Here is a 25,345-nt window from a genome sequence, read left to right on the forward strand (position 1 = left end):
ATTCGTCTGCATTGAGACAGAACCAAGTAAGAGACTTTGCATAGTCTGAAGATCCCAACAAGCATATTAAGACAAGAAAAAATGATAAGCTAAGAGAAAAGCAACAAAATAATTATCTGGAGCAATATTGGTTATACAGAGAAAAAAGCAATTATTCTTAATTAGACTGATTAATTAGAGGCTTGAGTTCCTGAATGGAAGATACGTTGTCAATGACATTTTTCTACACTGAAATGAAAGATATGCCACTCAGAGAAAAGCAAATGCTATGAAGTCTCTAGATTTTACCTGGTGAATTACAACTTTTGCCATTTTTTTTTTAATGTTTAAGGAAGTGTTTTAAAAGACTTGAAAAATAAGTAAACATACTCTGTTCACAGATGTGATAAAACATTGTACGAATGGATGTCAATTCTCCCTAAGTTGGTCTAGAAAGTCAAGTAATTTCAAACAGATACCAACAAGATTATCTGAAAAGCTTTACAAATGAATCATAAGTCAGATGATGAAAAATCACAAATTTAAAGCGAGGCGCACACCTATAGTTTCAGGACATAGAGGCAGGAAGATAAGGAGTTTGAGGCCATATGGTCTACATAGTAAGGCCTTGTCTTAAAAGAAGAGGGGTAACTAAAACCAAAAAAAAAAAAGATGAATTAGAGCAAAGTTACATTACAGCACATATGTATGAAAATGCCACAGTGAAATCCAATACTTTGTATGCCAACCTAAAACAGTAAGACTTAATTTAAAAATTCCTACTAGATGGAGCTAGAGATGGCTCAGTAGTTAAGAGCACGTGATTCTCTTGCAGAGGACCGGGATTCAGTCCCCAGCACCTACATGGAAGTTCACAACTGATCATACCACAGGTTCCAGGGGATCTGACCACCTCTTTATCTGTGTATACCACACACATATGTGGTGTGCATACATGCAGCCAAGATGTTCATATACATAAAATAAATAGATGTATTTAATCTCCTATGTTACAGAATGAAGTATGATAGGAAATAAAAAGCATATAACTTGAAAAGAAGTGATTAAAAAATACAAAATAGTGAAATCAATTTTGAAAAGCTAAAGATATTCATAGCATCTGATATTTGACATGCCTCCAAGTGAGCTACAGAGAGACAGAAACAGGACCAGGATATACTCTTTGGAGCAGCAAAAAAAGGAAGGGATAGCTTTGGTGCACGGTGCCAGGAAAACTAGAGAAATCAACAAACAACCTGACTTTCATAAAATGGAGTTTCCTTGCCTTAATATGAATATGAAATATAAAGGTATCAAAAGGAAAATGTCTTTCTAGTTTAAAGAACCATGACATTGGTAACCATAAAAGATCAAAGGAATATGACATCAGAGTAAGGAATCACTGATCAAAAAAGAAACCAAATAGAATAATACAAATGAAGGCCTTCAGAAGATATTTAAAACATCTAAGTATAACAAATGATTATATCAAAAAGTATGGTACATGTCAGCTGGGGGGGCCTGCATGGGACTGGACTAGGCTCTGCATATGGGAGACAGTTGTGTCGCTTGGTCTGTTTGAGGGCTGCTGGCAGTGAGATCAGGATCTATCCCTGGTGTATGAGCTGGCTTTCTGGATCCCATTACCTATGGTCGGACACCTTGCTCTGCTTTGATGCAGTGGGGAGGGGCTTGGTCCTGCCTCAAATGAACATACCAGGCTTTGCTGACCACCCATGGGAGCCCTTACCTGTTTAGAGGAGGGGATGGGAGGTAGCGGGGCAGGGAGGGGGGGAGGCTGTGGGGAGCGGGAGGAGGGATGAAAGGGGGATCTGTGGTTGGTATGTAAAATGAATAAAAAAAAAATTCTTAAATAAAAAAAAAACAAATATGGTACAAAAGGGGCTCCAGAGATGGGTCAGCAGTTGAGAGCACTGGCTCCTCTGATGGAGTTCCCAGGGTTGGTTTCCAGCATCCATATGGTATCCACACCATCTGTATCTCCAGCTTCGGTGACTCTGACCCCAAAGAGATACATAAAGAGATACTCAGCTATCTTTAATTAGAGAAACGCATGTTGAAACAGCATAAGAAGACCTGCAGAGGTGCTGTGCCACTCCTGGGAGGGATCTGACTCACTGTGCAGGTTGGTACTCTTCTCTTCTCTGCCTGGCAGGGATATGGACCATAAAATCTGAGTGTGTGTGTGTGTGTGTGTGTGTGTGTGTGTGTGTGTGTGTGTGTTTCAAAGCCTGTAGGAATTTCAGAGCAACCAACGTTTTATGTTCCTTTGCCAGATGGCTAAATCAAGTGCTGATGTCACCCAAACACACAAGAATACACATTGGACACACATGCACGAACTATTTCAGATCCACAGGATTATCAGGAAAAAGTACCATATCAGATAATATGGATGATGGTGAGTACATTGATGGCCTAGGGCTGATATAGCAGAACAAGTGAGTGACTTGGAGCTTTTTGCACTGAATTTTTTTGCATAGTTCTCAAGCCTAGAAGTCTAAATTCTATAGGCCTGCAGGGCCATGTTCTCTCTCTCTCTCTTTCTCTTTCTCTCTCTCTCTCTCTCTCTCTCTCTCTCTCTCTCTCTCTCTCTCTGTGTGTGTGTGTGTGTGTGTGTGTGTGTGTGTGTGTGCGCGCGCGCGCGCGCCTTTCCCTACCTTTTACTAGTTTACCAGGACTCTTGGCAATTATTGCTAGTAGATGCCTTGACTCAATTCCTTACCTCTACACGCCCAGCTTCACTCTTTACATCCAAAGTTAGTTTCTGCATTAGAAAATCAAGTGTCCACACTAGGGCCTCACATTCACTTGATTACTGCTAAAAAAGACTGTTTCCAAACCAGTTGCATTCTGAAGCACTGGAGATAAAAAGTTCCACACATCGTTTCAGAGAACACGGAGCCGTGACAGTTTTAAAGAGTAACAGTGGTTCATCAGTGGCTCGTGGACCCACTCTGCAAGGGACGGGAAAAGGAGGATCCTGAAGTCTGGCATTGGCACCAGGTCAGGCCCTCAAAGAGGCTGCTGCTGTGCCTGTCCTTAAACAAACCTTTTCACACCCAAAAGGATTGACGTAACCTTTTCAAGAGACATATATTTTATAGGAAAGTGGGACCTGGCTGCAGTTTCTCTCCACTGGCTCTAACTATAAACTTCTATAGTCTACCGACCACAGGCTAAACACGTCATCTCAGAAACCACAGCCATGACAACTCTTCAGCAACACAAGACAGGCATGCATTCATTCCAAAGCCATCATTCAAGAGAAAATGGTACAGTCCAACATTGTGAAATTAAAAAAAAACCAAAAACCTCTGTATACATTGAAAAATGCTAATTTTTAAAAAGATTTCAAGGTGAATAGCCAATCTAAATAGTTGGATAGAAAGTGGTCAAAAATAAGAGAATATATTCCTTCAATTTGATTGTATTTCATTTACTCATTTGTGTGTGTGTGTGTGTGTGTACATATGTGCACACGCACGCACATGTGCACATGTACCATGATGCATGTGTGAAGGTCAGAGGAAAGCTTGTGGGAGGGCATCATGAGGGTCCTGGAGATTGAACTCAGGTCATCAAGCTTAGCAGCAAGTGTCTTTACCTGCTGAACCATCTCTCTGGTCCTCAGTCAACACAGCCCACCCACAAAAGGTCTACAGTGTTTTTCAGCACAATGAGATGCTGTAGTATGTTCAAACTTCCAGGCTGGGATGTAGCTCAGTGGTAAAGCATTTGCTCAGCCTGCACCAGTCCCTTGGTTCTATCCTCAGCAATGCAACACACACACACACACACACACACACACACACACACACACACACACGGATACAAACATACACACATGAAGGCTCCCTCTCTCTCAACATCAAATCCAACAAGTGCCTGCCTGTGCCCATAGTTCCTTGCACAGTATTTGGGCATCAGGGAAGTGAGATGCAGGACTATTTCCCATCAGCATGTAGAAATCGGGAACCAAGAGTCAACACCCCCACTTAACAGAGCCAAGATCTGTTTTTCTAGTTTCAGTAACAGTACTCCTTTCCCAGACTCAGCCATTCAAGCAGATGCCTTCCCACTGCCACCTTAGGTCTCTTGTTGGTCCCCTGCTCCTTCCTATGCACATATTAGAGCTGTCGTTCTTTAAAGATCCCCCACCCGCCTCCATTCTTTCTTTCCTTCCTCTGTAAATTTTTATTTATTTCTCACTTGTTTGTTTGTTATTTGGTGCTAGAGATCCCACACAGGACTTCAGGCACACTAGGCAATCTCTCTACCACTGCACTACACATGCAGCCTCTAAAGCCATGTCGCATGACCTCAGTAATTGTGATAGTTCTCTCTAGACTCCTGGTATATTTCCTGTAGACATATTTTTTAGGGGGCTGCCAGCTCACAAAAAAAACAACATGGAGACTTATTATTATTAATTATGAAAGCCCAGCCTAGAGCTTAAGCTTGTCCCACTAGCTCTTATAACTAAAATTAACCCACTTATATTAATATGGTTTGCTCGTGGCTTTTTACCTCTGTTCCATCTTGTACCTCCTGTTCCCTCTCCATGTCCTCTGGCATCTCTCCTTTTTTCTCCCTCGTTCTCTTCTCTCTTCTTCTCTCTTTCCTAGATTTCTCCTACTTATTCTCTCTGCCCACCAGCCCCATGGATCCTGCTCCTGCCTAGCTATTGGCTATTCAGCTTTTTGTGAACCCAGTCAGGTGCCTTAGGCAGGCAAGGTGAAACAAATGCAACACGTCTTTACATAATTAAAGACACATCTTTAAATCGTTAAACAAATGCAGCATAAACAAATGTAACACACCTCTACACAGTTAAAGTAATATTCCACAGCATAAATAAATGTAACACATCTTTACATAGTTAAAACAATGTTCCACAACAATTTCCCAAATTTCTGATTTGGTGAATGAGTAGAGACAGTCTTATAATGATTAAAGTGAAAAAAGGTACATTTATTATTTTTTTATTTATTTATTTATTTTCCAGAGCTGGGGATCTAACCCAGGGCCTTGCGCCTGCTAGGCAAGTACTCTACCACTGAGCTAAATCCCCAACCCCAAGTACATTTTTTAAGGCAAAAAAAAAAAAAAAACCATTTTGTTGCTGCTTTATGATTTAACTTTGTTCTCTATCTGAAAACACTACCCACTAATAAAACAGTGATTTGTTTTCTGATTTTCTTTTCCTTCTTTCTTTTTTTTTGTTTTTGTTTTGTTTTGTTTTGTTTGTTTTTTGAGACATGGTTTCTCTGTGTGACCTTGGCTCCTTGGCTGTCTTGGAATTTTCTCTGTAGACCAGGCTGGCTTAGAACTCAGAATCCACCTGCCTCTGCCTCCCAAGTCAGGGACTAAAGGCATGTGCACCATGCCTGGTGTGATTTGTTTTCTAACTCTAAGATCATTTATGCATTGAGAGATTAGGAATCTTGACTAAATTTATATTGACTGATGCAAGCACTTCTAATCATAATGGTGAGTGATTCCCTGGACTGTGGTACCAGAATTGAAGTCTAACTTTACTAGAATATCAGAAAATTCTTGGACTGTTATTTTGGACTTGGAGTTTATTCTGCTTAGCCAGAAAATGTGAAATCCATTACAGACTGCATCACTTGTACAGATGGTTTTCCTTCACTTAGCATCTTTTCCTTCCAGAAGCAACATCTTTAAGGCTTTGAGTCTCCAGTCTCACTCAGTGAAAACTTAAGCATAAAGCCATTACAAAGCTGTGAGCTCCTCCAGTATCTGCTTTCCTGTTGGGAATGAGTCTCAAAGGCTCTGTGCTTGGAGCTAGCTGATTTGGTACCTCCTTTTGTGAAGCTTGAGACGAAGAGGAATAATTGGTCATAGTAAGTGGAGGACCACATCGTTCTTGTTTAGGGAGAGTTACCATTATTACCAACAAAATCGGTTCAGATGCTGCAGGAAGTGTACCAGGCCTGAACCCAGCTCTGACACCAACCAAGGCTTGCTCTTCCTGAGACAGGTTGGGTCTGGCTCGAGGCTCCTCTGACTCTGCCCTCCTTCTTCCCAGCATTCTCTTTGCCCTGAAAATCCTGCCTAGCTATCAGCCAATCAGCTTTTTATTAACAATGAGAGCAACACATCTTCACCGTGTTCAGAAGGATTATCCCACAGCACCTCGGCCATGCGATTGCCAGTTTTCTTAGCTACAGAATACAGTTGTTTGAAGCAGCCTGACTTAATGTTCAATATATGTAATGAGTGTTAATTGCCTTCTTTTTCTCAAAGGAGCACTTTTTTCCCCAATGGTTTTACAAACCAGTGCCTTGGCTAAGGGTATGGCTCATCAGGACAGCATGTGCTGAGTTCAATCATCAGCACATGCTCTCATGTGCACGCACACACGCAGACACACATGCACGAACACGTGCACAGTCACCTCCTTCCTCACAGATTATCTATTAGGTTCTAGGCACGGGTCCCTTCTCTTTCTGCACTCTGCCCTCCAGGTGACTGAACTAGTACAGGTTAAACCTGGGCTGCTAAAGGTATAGATGGTGTTGAGATTCAGTCTCTGAAGTGACCAATACAAAGACTAAACTAGTGGCCCATTAAAAGCAGTAGGACATCTAGCAGGGGCTTTAACTTTTTGTTTCTCTTAACTTGACTTCCTGCTTGTCTTATTTTCACTATCCCGTTCACTTCACCTATCATAGGGACTTGGATTCATAGTTGCTTTTTCAATGTAAGATTTCTAACATCCTTAATAGAGTGACATTTCAACTTTACCTCGGCAATAACTAGAATCCTTATTCAGTCCATGTTTTTCTACTCTACTTTTTATAATATACATCAAAGTGTACACACACACACACACACACACACACACACACACACACACACACACACACACCCCTTCTTCTTTCAAACTATTTTTATCAACTACTGTCACATTTGTCTTCATTGGTCCTCAAAATCATACAAAATAAGACACAGGAACCTAAGATATCGACACACAAAGACAAAGAGACTCAGAAGAGAGAAAACAGTACCAAAGCTCCTAAAGTGGAGAAAGTGGCAAAAGGCCTGGAGAAGCAGAATAGATAGGGTTTGCACTGCAGGACATGCATGAGGATCCTGCAGAGGCTGGGGATGCAGTTTCTCCCAGGAAAGACTAAAATGCAGAGACAGAGTGGGTCGTTCTAGAGCGGAGTTATATGAAGAGCATGGCTGGCCGCATGGGGACTAGACAAAAAGAAAGCTGACAGAATCACCAGAAGCTTCAAAGAAGCTTGCAACTTAAAGAAGACCAAAGTTGAAAGGAAAATAAAAACAAAAAAACTAAGTGAAACAGATAATACTGGAATGGGGGGGGGGGGTGGTATCATAAAAATCCCTGGAAACTAATACAGGAATGGCAATCATAAAAAAGGAAAAGGCTATAAAAAATGAAACACTGGAAAAGAAGCATGGTAGACACTCATTGTCTGCCTCATATCGTCAGCCTCCTAACAATGGAAGCTCCTTATGGAAAGCAGTAACACATCCAACCAGAAGCATTCCTGATTCCCTCGTGAATCAAATGGGCTTCTGGGAAAGTTCTTTATGGTGTTGGCAAGACTTCCTCATGGTTCTTCATCTTGATGACTTTTCAAGCCTGGACATACCCCAAGCGAGAGAACCTTGATAGCTTTTAGTTACAAGCCATGCCAAGTGCTGAGACACCGGCCACATCTTAAGTCTGTGCCCCCAACAGCCCACCTAAGTTGCAGTTCCCCCAAATTGCTTAGTTTTACAAAGTCTTTTAACATTGCATTGGACATCCCAAGCAGCAAGGGTTGCCATTGGTAAACTGGATATTGAAACCTGAATTTTAAGTGACTTGGCAATCATCAAGGAGCCAGAAAGTCATCTGGAAATTATTAAGCCAAGAGGAGTCATTTCCTTACATAAAAAGGATTACTGTAAATTGCAGTGTGGCTGTCAACCACATTCTTCTACCAGACCTAAGTCCAAATTTCAAAAGCATCAGCTACTTGGCAAGGCATACCTATCAGGTCTGACAAGCATTTTCCAAGTCTAAAAATGTTTGCAAATTGGCTTAAAAACAGGCAGTTGTATAAACTTTATCCTTTGAATAAAGTACCTAAAAATGCTCTTCCCTTTTTTCATTAACTATAAAAGTATCTCTTTTCTAAAACAGCTCATTTTTAAAAGGCCATCGTAAAGTGTCCTTCTTGGAAAAGACCTGGCAATTGTCTTTTCCAGACTGAATACAGCAATACAACAGAGGTAAATTAACCAGATGACTGCCTCAAACACACACACACATACACACACACACACACACACACACACACACACACACACACACACGGTAATTTAAAGGAAGAAAAATGCTTATTTAAAAAAAAAACAAAAAACAAAGAATAGCTGAGACAGACATGCAAATGCCTGTACAAAGACACTAAAAATAATTTATTTGGAAAAAAAACACATGACTCTATATTCCCAGTTCATCATAGTTGATGCCAGTTAAAAGGAAACACTCAGTATAAGAAAATATAAAAGCATTTCTAGAGAGATAAGTGTAGAATTGACTTCCTTCAGTGTAAAATGTCTCCCATAAGTCAACTAGCCTTACATTACTCGTTAATGGATGTTATGAATCATATTTTTAAAAAAATTCAGATTTATTTATTTTTATTTTATGTTTATGGATGTTTGGCTGCATGTATGTCTGTGCACCATGTGCCTATAGTACCAAAGGAGGCTAGAAAAGGGCAAGAGACCTCTTAGAACTGGAGTTGCCTATGGTTATGAGCCACCATTTTGAGTGGGGAATCAAACCCTAGTCTTCTGGGAGAGCAACCAGTGCTCTTAACTGATGAGCCATCCATCTCTCCAAGCCTGCTATGGATCATCTTAATTCTCAACTTGACTAGATTTCAATCACCTTGAAAACACGTGTCTAGGTGTTTAAATAAAGGTTTAAATAAAGAAGGAAGACTCACCCCTGAATGTAGGCAGTCCTATTCCATGGGGTCCCAAATTCTATAGAGGAGAAAGTGACCTGAGCACCAGCATTCATCTTTCTCTGCTTCCTTGTTGAAGAAATGCAACCAGCCCTCTCACATTCATACCGCCCTGTTTTCCCATGGTGACAGACTCTACCCGGAAATGAGCAATTCCTTTAGTTGCCTTTGTCAGGTATACTGTAACAGTAGCAAGAAGAGCAACTAACGCAAGAATGAACTAGTACCATGCCAAGGCAAAATGAAGGCAGGGTAGGCAGGAAGAGGAAGATGTCAAAAGCAACATCCATAAGCAAGATGACTGCTCTTGAGGAGTTTGTCCTTTCTGACTTCAAGCCCTTAAGGGTAAATGGATATTTTATTGCAGCTGCAGGACAGTCAGGCAGTGATGGCGCACGCCTTTAATCCCAGTACTCAAGAGGCATAGGCAGGCAGATCTCTGTGAGTTTGAGGTCGGCCTGGGCTACAGAGCGAGTTCTAGAGAAGCCAGAGCTATACGGAGAAACCCTGTCTTGAAAGAAAGAGAGAGAGAGAGAGAGAGAGAGAGAGAGAGAGAGAGAGAGAGAAGAAAGAAAGAAAGAAAGAAAGAAAGAAAGAAAGAAAGAAAGAAAGAAAGAAAAGAAAGAAAGGAAAGAAAGAAAGGAAAGAAAGAAAGAATGTTAGTTGGGCTGAGGAGATGTCAGTAGATAAAATCTTTGCTATGAGAACTGGAATTTATAACCCCAGAACCCACATCAAAGTCAGGCAGGCATGGCAGCAAATTGTAATTCCAGCATTTGGAAGGCAGATCACAGGGCAAGCTGGCTAGCTGACCAGCCTGAATGGGTGGGCTCTGGGTTCAGCCTCATAAAGTGGAGCGAGATAGAGGAAAACACTCAACATCAACTTAGCGCCTCTGCACATATTTATGAACATGTGCATACATGCACATGCAAACAGACACACACACACACATAAGAATGTATATGGTTCTTAATCATAACTCATATTTGTATAGACAGGTGTGGTATGTATGACATGCCTTTAATCCTCTGGAGGCAGAGGCAAGCAGATCTTTGTAAGTTAGAGGCTACCCTGGTTACATAGCAAGTTCCAGGCTGACCAGAATTACACAGCACGACTCCATCTCAAAGAAACAAAAACAAAAACAACAATTAACAACAACAAAACCCTCATCTTTATAACTTAAAGATCAAAATAAATATAAAGATATCTAAATGCACCATGGAACAAACACATAGAGATCCATACATACATACTAGGTAAATGGCCAGCCTAGGAAAGGAAATAACATCACTTAGTTATCTCATCTTCAATATATAAGGAGTCAAGTAGAATGGCAATGATGATACAGGTCATTGGTATGTGCTGAATATCTGTGCTATTCCACATTCATTTTTTTTTCTCTTAACCTTGTCCCATTTGTGATTCTCATTTAGTATGTGTGGGAACTTATGCTTAGGAACATTTCATATCTCGCTCTTTACACCTTTTATCTGCAGTCTGTCATGTCTGAGCCACACCTGTGTAGTACTGCCCAGAACCTGCTCTTCTCATCCCTCCATGATGCTAGAAAAAAAAGAAAAACCAGAAAACAACACACCTTCAGTCCCAAGCCAACTCTGTGGAAATATGTAGGTTAGAAAAGTTTGATCTATTCATGAACTAAACTAGATTAATATGGTTTTAAGCTTTTAGAATCACTAAACCAAAGCCATTTACATACAATGATTCTAAAATTTGAGTGAAAGTCTCTTCCCAAAATTATTTTGAGCTCAAATCGCTGGGAGAAGGAGCTGGTTTTCCTTGTGTAGGGAGGGAAAGTAAGGGAGATGAGACGGCTTTCAGGTGGCCTTCGGTGTAGGGAGAGGACTTTCTGAATGACAATCGTGTTCAACTTGAACATTCCCCACAGAAGACCGCAGTAAGTCTTTCAGATTTGCTGTTTTTGATTACAATCCCCTGTGCCTCTAAAATATCCAGTAAGGTAGGCTGAAGCAAGAATGAGTTTCTTAACACAAATAAACGTTCCTTCTGAGAGAAGATTGGTATCTTAGCTCTTTGATCTCTTCTCTGAGAAGGGCCTTTGCCTGGACTGTGGCCTTGGTTTGGTCCCCACTGACACTCCGAGACTGTATTTTGAACAAACAGGAGATGACTCTCGTGCAAGTTTGAATGGTCACAGCCCTGAATACTTCTGCAAGTCCTTTTCCTACAACTCTTTCATGAAGCTAGAGCTCCCCTTGGTAGCTCTCCGGGTTGGCCTACAGGTCCCCTGCCTTCTCTTGCTGTCTTAAGAGAGAGGACTGCTCAGAGCTCAGAACTCAGTCCTTATGCACTATGGGCAGTTACAATCTGAATTAAGAACTGTCGTCCCTGTGGGCCCAGCGGTGGTGACACACTAATTCCAGCACTCAGGAGGCAGAGGCAGGCAGATTTCTGAGTTCGAGGCCAGCCTGGTCTACAGGGAGAGTTCCAGGACAGCCAGAAACCCTGTCTGGAGAAGAAGGAAGAAGAGGAGGAGAAGAAGGAGGATGAGGAGGAGGGGGGGTGGAGGAGAAATGTCCCTTTGGTTCATTGTTGAAGGCTCAGAGCCCAGCTGGTAGCACTATTTGGGGAGGTCTGGAAACTTTAGGGTCTTGACTGGAGGAGATACATGGGGGGGGACAGTCCCTTGAGGTGTATATCTTATAGGCTCCCCCTTCCTGTCTACCACATGAGCTGTTTTGTTCTGCTACATGCTTCATGCCATGATATTCCAATTCACCACAGACCCAAAAGTAACAGAGCCAAAGACAACCTTGAACTTCTGATCCCCCTGCTTCCACCTCCCAACTGCTGAAATTACAGGTACAGCAGCACTCACCAAGCCCAGCTTATGTAGCTCCAGAGAACCAACCTAGGGGTTCCTGTGAGCTAGGCAAGCATTTTACCAACTGAGCTACATCTTCATTCTCACCACTGAAGCATTTTTCCACTTTTAAAGTTAGTTGCTGTTGTGAAATAAGTAAAGTAGGCAAGATAGTTTCACATACAGGAAGAGCTAATAACTTGGCAGGGGGTATGCATGTCAACACAGCAGCTACAGCTACCAGAGAAGCCACATAGCAGGTGGACTAGAAGAGAGGAAAAACAAAAGACAACCAATGATAGCCTTAAATTTTCCTAGGAGGCAAAGCCCAGGTCAACTACTGGTTCTACCAGCTGAGACTCCAGTTCTGCCAGCACGAGCTGTGTGGTTTTGGAAAGAAACTCAACATCTCTGAGCCTCTCTCTTCCCTCATTATTTTGAAAAGAAGTTTTATAATGATAGCAAGCATCCTTTAATTTATGGGACAGTTGGGAAGAAGAACTAAAGGGTAAGATGAGAGAAAGTCAGCGTGTACCAGGACAGACTTGGACAAGGATCTTTATTCAGACTTCCCTGTCCCCTCATTCTTGAACAAAGCTCCTTTGAAAGCTTCCATGCTTAATTGTATGTAGTCTTTCAGAACAATTCCTCTTAAAGGGCATGGAAAGTGTAGCACTACAAAAATACAGGGTGATGGGCCGGGGGCTAGTGTCTGTGTTGGAGAAGGAAGGAGAAAGTTTCCTGTTCTCAAATGTTCCATTGTTTTATTCCTTCCTTCTTTAAGCAGTGTCTTGAGATATGGCACAGGAGAGCATGGAACTTGCAATCTTTCTGTCTCTACTTCCCAATTACTGGGATGACAGGTATGCATCAGCAAATCAGGCTATTATTTTCTTTTATCTCTGGACATAGTAAAGGTATTTTCTACTCCTACATAGTGGTTTGAAGGAGAATGGTCACTATAGGCCAATATATTTGAATACTTGGTCCATAGTAGGGGAAAGTGTTTGGTAAGGATTAAAAGGTGTAGCCTTGGAGGAGGTGTGTCACTGGGGATGAGCTTTGATATTTCAAAAGTCCATGCCATTCCCAGTTAGCTTTCTCTGCTCTGCCTCCTACTGGTGGATAAGGATGTGAGCTCTCAGCTACTGCTCCAGCACCATGCTTGCCTGACTGCAGCCATGCTTCTTACCATGGACTCACCCTCTAAACTATAAGCCCCAATAAACTCTTCGTGTTGGGCATGGTGTCTCATCACAGCAACAGAAAAGTAACTAAGAGAGACTGCAGTCACACAATCTGGGATCAGTGAGAGCTTTTGTGTAAATAGACTCCCACAGTCTCCTGATGACGCCCTGTCCACTGCAGAGCACATCAGCTAAGAAGGCTCACCCTCACCCTTCAAGTTTCCTTGCATGGTTTCCTTACTGTACTTGTTTCTTTGGGGGCATGTTTAGAATTGATTGAGCAGAGTCCATTTCTCATGGTTTGAACTTGCTTTTTAACAACATGCCTACAACTTGCTCAATCTTGAGCTGAAAAGAAAAAAACTAAATCCGAACATGACAAAATTAACTTCTCGTGTTGAGTGAAGCTGAGCCAGGAAAAGCCAGTTAGTTACATCATAGGCTAAAAAGATTGCAAGCATTAAACATTAAAAGACATGCACTCTTTAATCTATTTGCTTGCCCAGAAAAAATACTTATTGAGTACATCTTAAATAATCAGCATGAGTCAGAGCATGAAAATGAATTGAGTCCTTACTCCAGATACTAAGGTTCTAGTGAGACTAACAGACAAACAAACACAAATAAAGTACAAAAACAATTGATGGTGAGTGTCATGAACTTAGAGCGAAGGAGAGGTATGAGGACATCACATTCAACAAGAGAGGGGGTATTGTCCAGAAGAAACAGACCCTAAAATAAAGACGTTCTTTACACATGTAAATAAGAGTAGGAAGTGACTATGGAAGAGGCTATAAGAAATGAGGCAGGAGGAAGTAAATAGATCATGTGGGCCCTCTAGCCTGTGGTTTCAAATCTGGGATTTAGAGGTAGAACGTAGCAAGCACAGTGGGTAGGATGCTTGCCCAGCATGAATGAAGCCTGATGCTTTTCATAGACTGACAAGTTTCTCCCCATTAAGGAAATGAACAAATACTAGTCAAAAGGTAAAGACAGCAGACTTAACTCTTTTGTTTTATGGGATAAAAGTTTAAGCTCTCATGAGAAAGAATTACAAAGCCAAAGTTTATTATGAGGTTGGTAACAACTATATAATTTGAAGCATGATCAACTACTGACATAGGATACATAAATGTAGGCTACATATCAACACTTTCCTGAGATGTCTTATCAAAATTATGACTTATATTATACCTTAGCTCAAAGGAGAACTCAATGTTACCATAGAAAAGTATTCCCAGGACTAAAGAGATAACTTAGCCATTAAGACTATTTCCTGCACTCCAGAGGACCCAAGTTCAGTTTTCAGCACCCACATTATGGAGGTCAAAAACACCTGTAACTACAGTCTAAAAGATCTGCCAACCTCTTCTGACCTCCTTAGGTACCACACATGCAGATGCACAAACCCACACACAGACACACATGCACAAATAATGTTTAAATGTTCCTCATAAAGGCTCATGAGGCCCCATGAGGGACTATTGGCAGTTAATGGTTGATAGGAAAGGAAATGTCACTTTCTTCAGTGGTGTGGCCACTGCTAAATTGCCTGGGCTCCAGTAAATAATCTCCCACCATGCTTATTCAAGAAACCATAATTAAATTCAGTGGATCTCTCTGTGTCTTTCTGTCTCTGTCTCTCTGTCTTTTTCTGTCTCTCTCCTACACACACACACACACACAAATGCACACACATAAAGACAAAAAAGATTCTCAACAAGTAGAGCTGCCTGCCGCTAAGCCTGACAACCTGAGCTCAATCCCTAGAACTCACCCTGTCAAAGAAGAGAACTGACTCCTGAAAGCTGTCCTCTGGCCTCCACATGAACACCATGGCACCTGCACACACACATACACAATCAATCAATCAATCAATCAATGTTTGTTTGTTGGTTTTTATAGAAGACATTAAAATAGATGAGTACTTGTTGGGAAGGAGCATTTCAGTGGCAAGAAAAGGATGAAAGGGTAAGGAGGGGTACAAATGACCAAAAGTCATTATACCTGCGCATGAAACTGTCAAGAATAATAAGTAAATAATTTGTTAAATGCTCCCCTTTTGGACTGGAGAGACAGTTCTGAGGTTAAGAGTGAGTGCCACTCTTCCAAAGGACCCAAGTTCATCCATGTGGTCTGCTCACAGCTCCCTGAGACTCCAGGCCTTGTACCCTCTTCTGGCCTCCACTACCACATTCATGTGCACAGCTCACACATACACACACACACACACACACACACACACACACACACACATTATTAAAAGTAAAATCAGCCTTTAAATGTTCCCATTTATAATACTTTCTATGGTTTATTGATCATTAAATAGTTCACTTAAATATATTTGAATATGTAAAAGTAAAGGCAGCAATTACTCCAGTGTCTATGGGCAATTCTGTAAGATGTGATATTTTATGGTCACATGCTTTCCAGGCACTAACTTCACCAGACAGAACACATGCTGGGAACGGGGTTTGCAATAAACAATAAATGAGCTAACAGTGTCCATTGCAATGATGAGTTAGAGCCTACTCCTTCTACATCACACACCTAACTCTTCACCGTCATAACTGGCCAGTGCAACTCTCCGGCAGCCAAAGAGGACAAGCCAAAGAAGTCCAACTGCCTACGCTCCAGTTCCAGCCACCACATATTAGTTCCAGGGCTTTCTTAAATGAGTATTTTACCTCTCACTCCTTTCCTTCCTTGTCTGAGAAAAACAGGTTTGGGCAATAACAGTCCCTCAGTATAAGGAGAGGTGGGGACGGTGCACTTACCAGGTGTCTGACATGACGTAGAAACTCAAAATTACTAGCTGGTTTAATACGGTTATTCACTCTGCTTGGCAAAACCATCGCTAATCATTTAAGTCAGCTCATTCTGGTGAAATTCACACTCACAACCCCTTCCCATCCTAGAGGTTTTTATGCTCCTCTGTGTATATACACACATAAAATAGGTATAAATAGGTATAAAAATCAAACACTAACTGATAATAAAGCATACATAAATTTATGTTGAAATACTTCTTTGATATACATAGAATCTATCATTTATTACAGAAAACTAATTTACATACTAATGAAGTAGGTGTGCTTTTTTATATAAAGAATTAAATGTGCGCTGACTAGTTGATATTGCAGGATAGTTGATATTTTGATTTTAGGATTGTCAATGCTGTGAATACTGTTTCACATAACTATGTAGCACAAAATAGTAGAAACATGTATTGGGCTGGCCCAGGAATTCTTAGAAATTAGGTTCTAATCACAAGCCAAAGTTCATTTAATGATTTTTGTTATTGTTGTTTTATGAAACTCAAGTCAGTGATCCAAACTGCATTTATTATAATCAAACATCCCATTACAATAAAATTCAAAGCTATGTTAATTTGGTACTTAACATGCTGAGAAATGATGGTAGGAAGCTATTAAAAATCTTTCCTTTTCTGTAACTGTTATGTTTCTGTCAGAGCAGAAAACTTCCTCTGTATAGTAAGAACACTTCAGTTCATAACACATACTAGTCTCTAATGTAAGTGGAGGGATTCCTGCCAGTACCCATTGGCACTGCATGTTATGGTGGCCCTCACTGTGACCAACAAACTCATAAACTCTTCCCATTAATCCTAGACAAGGCTTGTCTAAACTCTCTTCTGCATGCCCTTGTTCCCTATGAAGCTTGAAGATGGAGATAATGTCCTGGCACTATGTACCATCGTCAGAGACACCTAAGCCCTGGGTTAAACACACTGTGCTGCAGGGATGAGAAGCAGTCTTCTAGTGTGCTGTCTACGGTGTTGTATAACCTTTGAGAAGGCTGTTGGTTTGGGCTGCTGTGATTCATATCTGGGCTTCCTATTAGCCTCATCTCTTTAGCAAAGGAGCTGATTGGCTAAGTAATTCCGGTTCAGTGTTGTGCAGATATGACAGCTATTATCCTTATTAGTGTTGTGCAGATATGACAGCTATTATCCTTATTAAGCTTTCAGGACATCAAACATGTTTTTACAGAAACACACCCAATAATTACCGTTGGAAACTGAAGAGTAAGCACAGCTACGTATAATTTATCATTTCTTTGGGCTCTGACACACTCTTGATAGGTAACAGGCTTAAGATCTAAAAACAACAATTAAATAAGCCAGCCTTCTGACTGGACACACACATTCATTCATCAAACATTTGAGATCTGTCTGTCCAGAACTTGTAGGGCAAGACAACAACACTGACATCTCGAGTCTGAACATGCACTTGGTATCTATCCAGGGAAGAGGGAACCCAAGGAGTATCAAAGCTCACCGTCAATCCACACCCTCCCTGTCACACACACACTGGAAAGGACAATGCCCGACTTGGCTTAGGAGCAGACTCGAGGACCTCTGTGCTTGCCAGTCACTGAAGAAACACCACCAGCTGTGACTCAGGTTAGCCTTCGGTGACTTCACTGAAATGAGGCAGCCCCCCTTATCTTGACTTCACCTTCCTCACTGGTGAAAACCCAAGGAGTCATCTATGGCATAAACAGTCAAGACAACCAATGCTCGGAGAAAAAGCACAAGAACCGTCACTCATCTACTCATTGAAGGGGAAGAGGCCAACACTGATTTCTAACCTTAGCCAAAGTATCGAAATCCTTGCTCTGTAGCAAATTCACTTCAAGCTGTTACTCATCACCTTTGATCTAGAGGGTCCACTTTCCAGCTGACTCAAGGATATTGTTGCATTGAAGGTGTAAGTAGTCCTTTCCATTACTTTATGAACACATCCATTTCTACTTTTAGTCACCAGTAGATTTTAGTCACCAGTAGAAGAATCCATGACAAATGTACTGGATCCTCCCAGTTCCTCAGGAAACTCTCTAAGTCGGCTGTTTAGGCTTCCTGGAACCAGGCTATTCTGGTAGCACCGCTGCCCTGGTTCCTATTTGTGAGAATCTGTTCCTTCCCAAAGGATTTTAGGAATTCCCTGGCTTCTCACCACCCCTCCCTTTCCTAGGAGCCTTTTTTATTTGGCAGACAGACACTTTGTTGAAGAAAGAGTGAAACATCATATATCAAAGGAGGGGGAGGGGAAATACAATTAGGACATTTCTTGGCTATCCAAACATGTGAGAAATCTATGCAGCTAAAAGTCAGAATAACAACTTATTTACAGAAGAGGTGGAACCCCCTGGGCACCTCTGGATGGGAACTTCCTTGAGTGAGAAACAGTCTATCCCTTGACTGATATGCTGCAGGTTGAGTACACAGAGCTCCAACAGGTGTGCACTCAAAATCTCTGTGTTTCTCTGCATATAAGACATTCTCCTCTCAGTAAGACCACACTGCTATCGGCCACTCCTTGAAGTCATGTTGTAGGTAAAGCTCATGTGCTTGAAAGCTGCCACGTCCCAGCCCAACAGACAAGTATGTTAGTGTCTCAAAGCCTGCCCTGTTCGACTCCGTAGGCAAGCCTGCTTGGGCTGTCCCTCGATGCCACCACACACTACACGAGTCGCCTTTACAGCAGTGATCTGGAGGTGCTGCCAATTCACCAAATGGTGATGTTGGAGTCCTCACCGAATGACGGCAACAGATTCTGTACAACTCTCAGCTGGAAGAAGAAATGTGCTCTGATCCTCAGAGTGCTATGTTTTAAGCCTGTTACAGTTGTAGCCTTAAGATCATGCCTGTGCTAAGTAAGCACTGTCAAGTACCATGCCGAATACTCAAGGGAGGAACACGACTCCTTGTCTCTGATGGAGAGATAAGTTTGTACTGGACAGTAAGAAAATGGGTGATCTTTATGAAAGAAAGGAAGACATGGCAGAAGTGGAGGTCTAAGAGTCCAGGGTAGACTTCACATAAGGGTGATTTAGCCTAAGTATGAAAAAGCAAAGAATTCCGGACTAACGGGGTGGTCCCTACCTGCCAACATGGAGGGAAGAAAACTGTACTGTATGCATAGAAAGAAACAAGCAGTTCTTAGGGAGCACAAACACTCTTCAGGCAACATCGCCTGAAACTGCACAAATACTGTAGGCTTGCTAGGAGAAAACTACATGGGCAGTTATGAAGAAAGAGACCAAAAACATAAGATAAATAAATAGGGCAGGACCAGATTACAAAGGGCAATGAATGTTACATGTTAAGGATTATGGACTTCAAAATGTTTCATTAAAAACATTTACAAAAATGAAAATAAATAATTTCCATATGACTTCTCAAAACATAAGGAACTGACAAGATCAGGCTTATACTTGGAGAAAGCTTCTATACAATAGTTGGTATAAGAACCACCTATATGATTTTCTGTTCTTTTTAACGTGTGTATGTGTGTGTGTTTGTGTGTGTGTGTATGTGTGTATGTATGCATGTGTGAATGTGTGTGTGCGTATGTGTATGTATGCATGTGTAAATGTGTGTGTGTGCGTGTGTGTGTGTGTGTGTGTGTGTGTGTGTGTGTGTGTGTGAATGTGTGTGTACATGGGGGGAGAGATGTCCTTTGTCACACAGATGCCCACAGAGGCCAGAAGAGGGTGTTGGATCCCCTAGAGCTAGAGCTATAGGTGGTTGTAATCTGGGACCTAAACTCATGTCCTCTGCAAGGGCAATGATAAATGAAGGGCTGTGGCTAAGTGGTTTTTATAGTAGCCATATAGACTAAAAGAAATGGAGATTGCTCCACCACGGGCAGAAAAGGAAATACCATAAGAAATGGAAGTGAGGTACAGTTAGAGCCCATTGGTTACACCTGTTATTGGTCTTATTTGAGCATGACTTGAACAGTAGGTTGCTTGTGACAGACTGGCACACAGCTATTTGTTACAAGTATAGGTTATACTGTTTGTATATCACATCAAGTTCACTATACCAAGAAACTTTACAATTGAGCTCAGCAATTGAAATTGCATATATTGCCATGGGAGGTGGTAATATACACCTTTAATCCTAGCACTCAGGAGGCAGAAGCAGGCAGATTTCTAAGTTCAAGGCCAGTCTGGTCTACAGAGTGAGTTCCAGAACACAGAGAAACCTTGTCTCAAAAAAAGAAAAGAAAAGAAAAAGAAAGAAGGAAGGAAGGAAGGAAGGAAAGAAATTATATGTATTACCAAATATGCTTCTCCAAATCTAGAGACAGTTTCAAATGAGTATTCGTCACACTATCTGCATTTGAAAAGCAACAGTACACATTCGTGAGACTTTCACTTGGCCTATGGACAGCACTGGTGTGTAGTGAGCATGCAGTTTCTTACAGACCTGAGGTGGACAGCCATGGTTAGAAAGGACACAGTTTAGAGAGAAAGAGGGGTAGAATTTTGCTTATACCAATGATGGACCCAGAAAGTACAATTTTTTTTAAACCAAGGAATTCTTTAAGCTCTTAAAATTCTTTAGCAAGAGACAAACAGAACAACAGGAGTAGAGTGACGGAATGTCTTTGAGGGGTAAACCATGGGGCAGGTGGCGGAGCAGACCAGTGGGAAGTGAACCACGATCCAGGACTCTTGTTCTGGTGCCAGACTTGGCAAAAGGTGCTCAAGCTGGCACCCTTTGGTCCTTTTACAGGATGACAGTGATACTGAAGGACTCCAACCCAGAGATAAGAAGAAGGGCAGGTGAGCAGGAGGGGAGTGACTCAAGTGAACCTGTCCTGTGCCAGCCACGGCCACAGCACTGTTTCCTCCTTATACCTCGATAGCGACGAGAACTCTCAGACTAGAAACCAGTGATAAAGCAAGGCAGTGAACAGCACCCCTGGTTTTTAATCTCATCAGGGTTCTAGCTGCTTAAGTTAAGGGTTTGTCGCTAAGCAGACGGAGGCAACTATTAGGTATAGGAAATTAAAAGGTACAGCAGAAGCAAACTAAAATTAGCAAGTCTGGGCTGTGTTTTCCACCACTTCATCACCCACTCTATGACCTTGCTAGGAGAGCCCTGACTGCAAACCATTGCCTAACTCGGTTTTTAACCAATGTTTAATCATAAACTAGCCCTGCTACATTATTAATATTCCAAACAACATTTCCACTTAGATAATCCATCTGATATCATTCTGTCGCGTTATCTTAAAGGGCACCGGTCCTACATTTGTTTTTGCTGCAAAATGAATCCCCGAGTGGACAGACCTGTTTAAGTATACTCATTTTTTTCTTAAGAATCGAAATATAATTTAAAATGAAGCAAAAGAGAAATCAATAACATAACAATAGCCCTCACATCTCAGTTGCTCCATAACTGGCCCCAAAATGAATTTTAATAATTTCAATCTTGGTTGTAAGAATAACACAGTATGTATTTGTACTCCCAGATAGAAAATGGAAACAGAAAGTCCATACTAACATGGTGTCCAGTTGTCATTTAAAGTTTTACAAGGTGATTGGACTCTCTCGGCCCTGGAACAGTCAAAACTGCAGCTGACAGGGTGGGTAGCTCAGTGAAACAGTGAGGCAGCTAGGCTCAGTGCCCAGCACCAGCATGGCAGAAAGTACAGGTACATATAAAACTTTAGGTGAAGATAAAGACAGCAGGCTAGACTCTATACATTATTACACCTTATAGCACATGCACACACATGCATACATGAGATGTATGAATCGGAAGTTTATGCAGAGAAAACCAACAGAAAGAACAAAGTACAGCAAGAATATTAACAAACAGGAACTTTATGCCAGTATCCCACTCAAGTTCCAAAATGATTTAGAAATACTTTATCTTCAAACTAAGGTTTCTTGAAAGCAACAGGCTGTAGCAATGAGAGTCAGACCTTGTGTGTCTTTGGGCAAAAGACTATTTTAAACACATGCTTTAATTGTAAAGAAAACACTAACAAGAGAACCAACCAGCATCACTTCAAATGCCCAGCACACTCCTAAAGAATAGACATTTTAAGTAGCAGCAGGGTGGTGATGGTGCACACCTTCGATCCTAGCACTCAGGAGGCAGAGGAAGGGATCTCTGTGAGTTTGAGGCCAGCCTGGTCTACAAAGCAAATTCCACGACAGCCAGGGCTACACAGAGAAACTCTGTCTCAGAAAACAAACAAAAGAAAAATTTTAACATAGGAATATGAGGACAGGCATAATGGTGCATGCCTTTAGTCCCAGCACTTTGGAGCCAGAATAGATGATATGCATGAGTTCAAAGCCAGCCTGGTCTACATAGTGAGTTCCAGGCCATCTAGGGCTACATCATGAAACCCGGTCTCATATATATATATATATATATATATATATATATATATATATATATATATATAATATTTAAATATTCTCAACAAACATTTAACAGTAGCCCAACTGGTGTGCAAGGAAAAAGCATTCAATTTTAATTTCCCTAACTATACTGAAGGGATCTGACAGTAGCTTTAGGAACATTGCACTCTTCAAGAATAAGGAATATACCAAGCTGCCAAATTCCTGCTGCTAAGCCTTTCCATAGACTGGGATGGAGGGGAAGATGAGTGAGCACACACAATGATTACCTATTGTACAATAACACTTGCCAGGAGTTCACAGTATGCAAATTTTTCACAGAACTCTTACACAATTGTAAGCATGCCAGGACAACCAAGTAATACTGACTTTCCTAAGATCTAGAAGCTAACCACCGGTGTGAAATGATCCACAGTTCAGAAACAAGTATAAGGCTTGCAAAGACAGACACCACCTAGAAGTTGTGAATGACCCAAAAGTGCCGATGTGCCACCCAGGAGCCATGTATGAGTGAGAACACCCCAGCATCCCTTCCATTCCCCTCCCTCCATCCTCCACACTCAAATGAAAAAAGAGAATGGTGGGTTTACCCTGCTTTCTGAAATCACGCAGAGCAAACACCACTAATGGAAAATTACAGGTGAAGCCTTGACTTCTCCAGGTTTGTGAATGAGCAAAGTTATTTCTCTTAACTACATTGCTGGGATTTTTCCACTCTCATTTCAATTCTGAATACGGTGTTTATAACTTCTCTCAGCCTCCCATGCCCCCCTTCACATCTTTCCAAGTCACCTTGAGACAGCACAAAGTTTCAGCCCATAAAGGCACCAAAAGCTAATTTCTGAGACATCCTTGCCATCTAGAAAGCAATGTTACTCACATCTCATGTCCTTTTGCTGAAAAGTAGAAATTTAACATTTAACATTTATTATTTTTACTTTTTCCTGATAAATACATGCTGTTTTTTATTGCCCCTCTCTCTCTCTCTCTCTCTCTCTCTCTCTCTCTCTCTCTCTCTCTCTCGTGTGTATGTGTGTGTGTGTGTGTTTGTGTGTGTGTGTGTGTGTGTGTGTGTGTGTGTGTGTAAGTCAATGTCAGGTTTTTTTTTCCTCAATTTCTTCTTGGCCTTTTTTTTTTTTTTAAATATACAGTATCTCCCACTGAAGCTAGAGCTCACCACTTTGGCTAGGCTGGCTGGCCACTTGGCCAGCAAGTTGCATGGATCCTTCTGTCCACAGCCTTGTCTGTCCTGGGGTTGCAGTGGCTTTTTCCATGGGTGCTAGTTATCCAAACTCCGATTCTCAAGCTAGTGAGACCTAGTGAGCCATATCCCCAGCCCTACATGGGTTTCTTTAAAGAAAATCAAATTACATATATGTACTATTTATCTGACATTCTTGGTAGTACTGCTTTTCTCAGAAAATCTTTAAGCAGAATTTGAATTCTTAAATATATTGAGGGGCTGGGGTGTGATTAAGGAGTAGAGCTCTTGCCAATCGTACCCAAGGCCCTGAATTAAATTCCTAGCTGTTGGATACACCAGCATGTGACACCAATAACTCCAAAATGGCTTCAATGCTGTTGTAGGAAACAATTTCATAACAACAAGTTATTGTGATTCCCACATTTGGAAGGACTCTTTTGACCCATCCTAGAAGACATCTCAGAGTGGAGGGTTGTAACTCAGCGCTAGAGCACAGGTGAGGAGTTCAATCACTAGCACAGGTATGCGCACCCCCCCCCCCAACTTGTCAACCCCAGAATAAAATAAGCCTTGTTCGAAGGCAACGATGTAGGAACTATCTCTCCTTCACAGGAATAAAAGGAACAGAAGACCTTGTCTGTGAGGCACAGCTGGAATAACAAGCCGTCTGTAAATGAGCCTAGGGTATTTTAGTTTTTCCACTCCAGAGAAGATGAAGGGTAGAGGGAAGGGTGGCATCTCCCATCTCCCTAAACTCACACTGACTACACTGGCTATCCAGGTGCCCTTCAGGCATCAGCATCCCAAAGAAATGCACTCCAGGACCCCAGTCTAGCTCTGTGTCCAGCTTTCTGGGAAGTGCCCTCACAGAGACATCTGAGGAAGCTGGAGCTGGACTGGTCCTCTGGGATGCGCGGTACCAAAACCAAGTGGGCAAGCGCTAGGAGATCTGCAAGAAAGTCCAAAAAAGGCTGGGCATCAGGGGATTGGAAAGGGAAAATTTGCATGGTCCCCCAAACTGCCTCCTCTTTACTCAGGCTAGGTCACCGGACATAAACTCAGAGTGCCTGGGAACCGGGTCTACTAAAACTCCAGCCCAGCCCGGAGAGCGCTAATTCGTCTGCAAAGAGCTGTAAAAGACACTCACCTCCACCCATCTCTGAGCCTCTGCGAATGCAACGGAGCAATCAGCCTCGGCGTCCTCCATCCCTTCCATGACTAGGGCGAGAGAGGGAGAAAGCAGCTAAGTGGGTGCTCGCCGGGACCCAGACTCCCACGCGTCCCCCTCCCTTTGTTGCGACGTGCAGTTTAAGTTCAGGAGCCTAGCAGAACTTGCAGGCGTTGCTTTCTCGAAACTCCTGAAATCGGCTCAAATCCAGCGGGACTGGAGCAGAAGAAGAGGGAGGTGAAGAAGCTGACTCGAAGCGGTGCGCAGCGGGAGCCGGGACTCCTGGGAACTTCAAAAGTCGCAAGCTCTGTCGCCGCCCTCAGCCATGGCCCCGCCCCAGCCCACCCCCTACGGGCCGGTACCAGCTTCCGTCCGTGCTCCTCGCCGGGGTCCTTGCTGCCAGCTCTCTGGTCAGACTGTCTGGGCGGGGAGATGCCACAGTCGGTGGGGCGGGAAGAGATGCGCCCCAGCCCGCATCCTTCCCGCCTCCGACAGCCTTCCCTGTCCCAGGCCCTCGGGAGGCGGTGCCCCTACAGCCTGCGGCCTGCCATACCAGGAATAGCTGCACACAATTGCACCTTTCCGGGCCAAGAAACTTCCCCCGCGGGGACGCGGGGACGCCTGGCCTCGCAGCCACTGTCCTCCGGCTCCACGGAGCCCGCTGACCGGTCCCAGATGCTTCGCAGTGCCCGCGACCTCCCGGGCTTCCGGCCGCAGGTG

At 42.4% G+C, this 25,345-nt stretch overlaps 1 protein-coding gene across 3 annotated transcripts in view; it reads right to left on the minus strand.

The window, feature by feature from the left end:
- Nucleotides 1-24,915, minus strand: part of Lmo7 (LIM domain 7) — a 207,402-nt gene extending 182,487 nt beyond the window's left edge. For all 3 annotated transcript variants that reach the window (XM_059273256.1, XM_059273255.1, XM_059273257.1), the window contains exon 1: nt 24,605-24,915. In XM_059273256.1, the coding sequence (XP_059129239.1) occupies nt 24,605-24,673 (69 nt within the window). In that variant the 5' untranslated portion in view covers nt 24,674-24,915. The remainder of the gene's footprint in view (nt 1-24,604) is intronic.
- Between the last annotated feature and the right edge of the window lie 430 nt (nt 24,916-25,345).

Source organism: Peromyscus eremicus, chromosome 9 (genome assembly GCF_949786415.1).
Source record: "Peromyscus eremicus chromosome 9, PerEre_H2_v1, whole genome shotgun sequence".
Taxonomy (NCBI): Eukaryota; Metazoa; Chordata; class Mammalia; order Rodentia; family Cricetidae; genus Peromyscus; species Peromyscus eremicus.